This window comes from Pundamilia nyererei, unplaced genomic scaffold, assembly GCF_000239375.1.
Source record: "Pundamilia nyererei isolate P.nyererei 1_Seehausen unplaced genomic scaffold, PunNye1.0 scaffold00059, whole genome shotgun sequence".
In the NCBI taxonomy this organism is placed as follows: Eukaryota; Metazoa; Chordata; class Actinopteri; order Cichliformes; family Cichlidae; genus Pundamilia; species Pundamilia nyererei.
In genome coordinates, this window is record NW_005187460.1 from 3,377,820 (window position 1) to 3,382,686 (window position 4,867).

Below are 4,867 nucleotides of genomic sequence, written 5' to 3' on the forward strand. Positions count from 1 at the left end.
CAAGCCCCTCTAGCCCCCCCCTCTGCACGTCCCTGCTGTGGATCACAGTAAGTGGCCTGGTTCTTATATAGTGATTTCTTCTACTGCATGTAAACATTTGAAGCACTTTATAAAACTTGCCTCATTACCCCAAGCACTTTTTTCTGGGTATGTTATTTCTAGCTAACACTTACAAACATTCATTCTCTGATGGATGCATCAAAGATCAACTGGGGGTTTGTAGATATTTGGCATGCAGACTTGAGGGAGCCAGGGATTAAACCCCCAACCCTCCGATTAGTAGGTGACCTGCTCGACCTTCTGAGCAAGAGTTTTACAAATGTGAAACTCTTCAACACCTCCACAAAGAAAACTGCAAGCTCCATAGTAACAGGATAATCAGACAGCAACAGGATAGTAAGCCATAAAATTTTAACCACCACAGTTTCACTTGTTTTTTTGTTTCTTGTTTGATGGATGTCAAACATTCTGGAAATGAGGCACATCGACATATTGCCGACATATCTGCTCAGCAATAAACTGCAGCAACATCTGCTTCACCAATGATTTGTCTCTGTCTGCACTCTCCATTAGGGTGGCATTACATAGTGTGGACATCTTCCTGCTGCAAAGGTGCAGCATCAGGGTAGCTTAACGCTGCTTGGGTAACTATTGACTGCTCACTATGTGATGTTCATAAGCCACACACTGCTATGTATCTCACCCAAACTGTGGTCTAATACAGCGGTCCTCAACCCCCGGGCCTCGGACTGGTACCGGTCCGTGAGTCGTTTGGTACCGGACCGCGAGAGTTGAGGCTCAGGTGTGAAATGTATGGTTTTCAGCGTTATTTTGTTATCGTTTTTATCATTAACTCGGTTTTCCTGGGTCTTTTCACGTGTGTTATGAATAAATCTTCTTTTTTTCGGTACCGGTACTAGTTTTATTTTGTTGTATTTATCCGCAACACCTTAAAGGCCGGTCCATGAAAATATTGTCGGGCATAAACCGGTCCATGGCGCAAAAAAGGTTGGGGACCGCTGGTCTAATATATGCTTTAAACTGCAAGTATTCCTTTGTTCTAGAAGAAGAACCAGATTTTATTTTGGTCTGTATTACTGCAGACTTACTGAGTCACTTTCCAAAATTTTTATCTTGGGCTTCAGAAACTCTGGAATATCTCTGAAATATTTGTTGTCCATGAGGCTGTGAGTTGATTTTTCTTTCCACTCTTCTCCATACAGTGCTGATAACTTTCCATCACGGTCAAGACAATCATCATTACCACCATCATCATCATCATCATCATGATCTTCAAGAGCCTGTTTTAAGGACTGCACCTCATTTTCCCAATCCTAAAAAATAAATAAATTATATCTTAATTTTAGTAAAGCAGTTTTCTAACACATTACTTTACTTCAAGAATCACCATATTCATATTTCATTCTACCTCTTTTGTAATGAACTCGATGTGTGCCTCATACTTTGATCCATTGGTAGCCTCCACCTTTATCATTACTGAGGTACATGCACTGACACTTGCAGAAGGCAACAGGCCCTCCTTATTTATGATGGCATTGATTAAAGAGCTCTTTCCAGCCCCAGTTCTACCAAAGACACCAACCAGGTGTCTCCTTTCTGTCTCCAAATCTTTGATTTGATCCCTGTTGAAAGAGATTAAATATGGATTAACTGACCCATTCTCAGAAACATCAAACTGAAAATGCAGTAAAATCAGAAAGATTTGTTTTTTAAAATGTGTTGAAAAAAATCGCCTTACTACTGGAACAAACTACACAGCTCCATGTTGAGCTCTGACCGAGTTTAAATCTTTAGTTTAATGTAAAGGTGGATATGTAAAGCCAGCTCATATACACGTACTATAACGTTTGTGCCTTTATTTTGGTAACTTCCTTTGCAAACGGAAGTGAATGTTGTAACGGTAACTAGTTTGATGTACAAAAGACGCAAGAAAACGGTAAACTACTGGTAACGGAGAAAAACACAGCTAAACTGTATAAAAATGAATGGTTCTAGCTGCAGTCGACAGGGGAACAAGGTATGCAATCTACATAATTTAATTTGAGCAATCGGAAATGTATAATTTGTATTGTATAGTTTAATAGAAAGCACCATAATCATTAGTTAGACTAATGTAATGAACTGTTAAAATGATGTTATATGTATAGCATGCAATTGTTTTCTTTGTTTGTCTAGCTCTTACCTTGGTTCGTTGTCTCATACACAGCAAGCAGTAATAAAAGTCATTCAACAATCATCAGTTCTGGCCTTCTCAGTTCGACTGGATGCCACAATCTTTATTATACCCAATATCAGCAAAATGTTCCTCCAACTATTTCTTTTTGCTCCAACTTACTTTCTACCCTCCCCCCCCCTCCTAACCTTTATTTTTTCTTAAAATGGTACATTTTCTCAGATTAAGAACTTGATATGTTTTTGTTTTCTGTTGTCAATAAAATATTAGAGTAAGAGATTTCATGAATGTTGGGTTTTTTTTCCATTTTCATTTTACAGACTGTCCCAACTTCCTTGGAAATGGTTGGAAGAACGTCCAACAAAAATAGGAAATCTTTATTACTCACTTTAGGAAAGCGCTGAGTTTGTCACGGCCATGTAGTCTTTCACTGACACGTCTCATTATGTCTTTGACATCAGACAGTATTTCTGTTTCTGTCAGAGGGAAAGTAAAAAACTAATAAGTAGGAACCTGGAACCAGTGTAACGCAAATATGGTCCACTGATATGTACCTGACTGTGATCCTGCTGCAGAGTTGTATTGTCGTTTAGGAGATGGTTGCCATTCGCCAAACTCACTCTGAAAAAGTTCTGACTTTCTTTTTCCTTTTTGGATTTAAACAAAATGATAAAATTAAAAAAAATCTATGAATATTGAAACTTCTGATTATGGTGTATTTTAGATGTTGCAAAAATAATACTGTGAAAATAAATAAATAAATTAGATGTATTAAAATGAGAGTGAGATACATTTTTCTCACCTTTTTCACTTATGGATGGCAAATCCTGTGGAAGCATATAAATATTCAACTTTCACGTTTGAAATTAAATTATTATAAATTGTACATGTATGCATAATTGAATTTATAGAAGAAATCATTGCTCCTGTACAGAAACAATTTGTTCTTTAACAAACTGTCAAAAACATTCACATGCACTTTTTAAAATGTACACACTTATATGTACATATATTCTCAACTAGCACAGTGATTAAAAAAAAAAAGGAAAACTTTTGCTTTCTTGCCTCTCAGTAAACATGATCCCATGAGTCAATGTTTCTGCCTAATTCAGCACCAGTGACACAGACCTAGAGATCAGTTGGTGACCATCCCATCCCTGGCAACCACCAGATGTTAGGGTAAAGTGTGTATTCCAACATCAGGCAACTACATCAGTTGTTTAGTGGTTGGTGGAGGTTGTAAGAACTTTAAGTCGCAGGGTGGTCAGGCTTGTGTGACTGGGGCCTTCACTTTATATAGTTGGGAAAACTTGGGATTTACTTACCTGGATGATTGAGCATGTATCAAGACAGAAACTAACATCAATCTCATTATGCTCCTATTTATCAATATCAAAACAAACTTTGGCATCTATATTTTGGTTTGATCCGCCCACCACCAGGGCCATGCAGAGCTGTTTAAAGGGGCGGGTGCTCAAAGTTAAAAACAGGCACATAGAGCCAGGCTGAACAACAACACACATTCTTTAAGAATCTAATACGGAATCGCATCATACTATATCACTGTTTTACCTGATGGGGTACAATGTTGCTGTTGAGGAGTTTCTGCTGATCCTGCTCCTGATAGTGCAGGAGGAACGGGCTGTGTTGAGCTGCGACATTGCAGGTGTGTTTATCATTGTTTTATACTGGAATACCTCTGCAATGCAACAACTGGTACATGTGTTCTTGTGACCTGTGCTGTTTTCTTTATTCCAGCCAGAGAGGGATCCTCTGCGTTTAGCCTCAAAAAGCTCCCTTTGTCACTGTTTCCTTTTATACCTCCTCCAGAATACTGCATATATCCTACTATGGCCACATGTTTGCATCATGGTCCTGATCAAGAATCCTTATTGTTTATTCCTAGCGCTCTAATAATAAAGTAATTAAAATAAAAAAAAATTAAGTAATAAATATATAATAAAGTATTTATGATGATTCAGTTTGTTTGACTATCTACTCTGTGCAGGCAGAAAGCCTATTAAATGCTTAAACTGTAGAGATACAATAATGTTGCTGCTGTAAAATCAGCATTTTGTCATATTTGAAATATAAATCTAATATATTCCGTTTAATATCTTTTCTTTAAAACAGTGTTTTTCCAAAATACTGTAATTATAATGAACCATAATTATGTGGACATGTATATTAGATAGTTTTTAGTGAAATATAAGCCCTCCAGAAAGGCAGGGAAACGCCCTGTAACTTACTTTAATACAAAACACGTTCCCTAAAACGGTGGACAGAGCTACAGACCCGTGACAGCGTTACCCAGTTTGCTGGTGGCTAAAACCAGCACTGCTTGTGCAGTTATTAAAAGGACAGGTAATGTTTGTCCCGCTGTTACACACACAGCACGCTCATTTGTTTCAATTCGTCAGTTGTCACAAGACAGTTTACCAACGTGTATTAAATAAGCTAATACTGCTTTGTGCTGTAAACTAAAGAATACGCTGAACACCTACTTACTGGCTTTTGTTGCATCAGTCTCCTACAGCTCTGCACCGCTCAGACGGCAAAAAATGCACGTGCTCTTTGCGAGTTCGTTCCCGGTTCGTAACCAGCGCGCTCTGCCATCAAGGGCGATCATTGGTTAATGGTAGTCATGTGACTGATGGAAACCACATCCTTTTA

The 4,867-nt window shown here is 38.2% G+C and overlaps 1 protein-coding gene across 1 annotated transcript in view; it reads right to left on the minus strand.

Moving 5' to 3' along the window:
- LOC102201611 (nuclear GTPase SLIP-GC-like) overlaps nt 1-1,630 on the minus strand; it is a 6,828-nt gene extending 5,198 nt beyond the window's left edge. The window contains exons 1-2 of the mRNA XM_013911236.1: nt 1,430-1,630; nt 1,110-1,334 (exon numbers count right to left, since the gene is read on the minus strand). Of these exons, the coding sequence (XP_013766690.1) occupies nt 1,110-1,334; nt 1,430-1,495 (291 nt within the window). The 5' untranslated portion in view covers nt 1,496-1,630. The remainder of the gene's footprint in view (nt 1-1,109; nt 1,335-1,429) is intronic.
- Between the last annotated feature and the right edge of the window lie 3,237 nt (nt 1,631-4,867).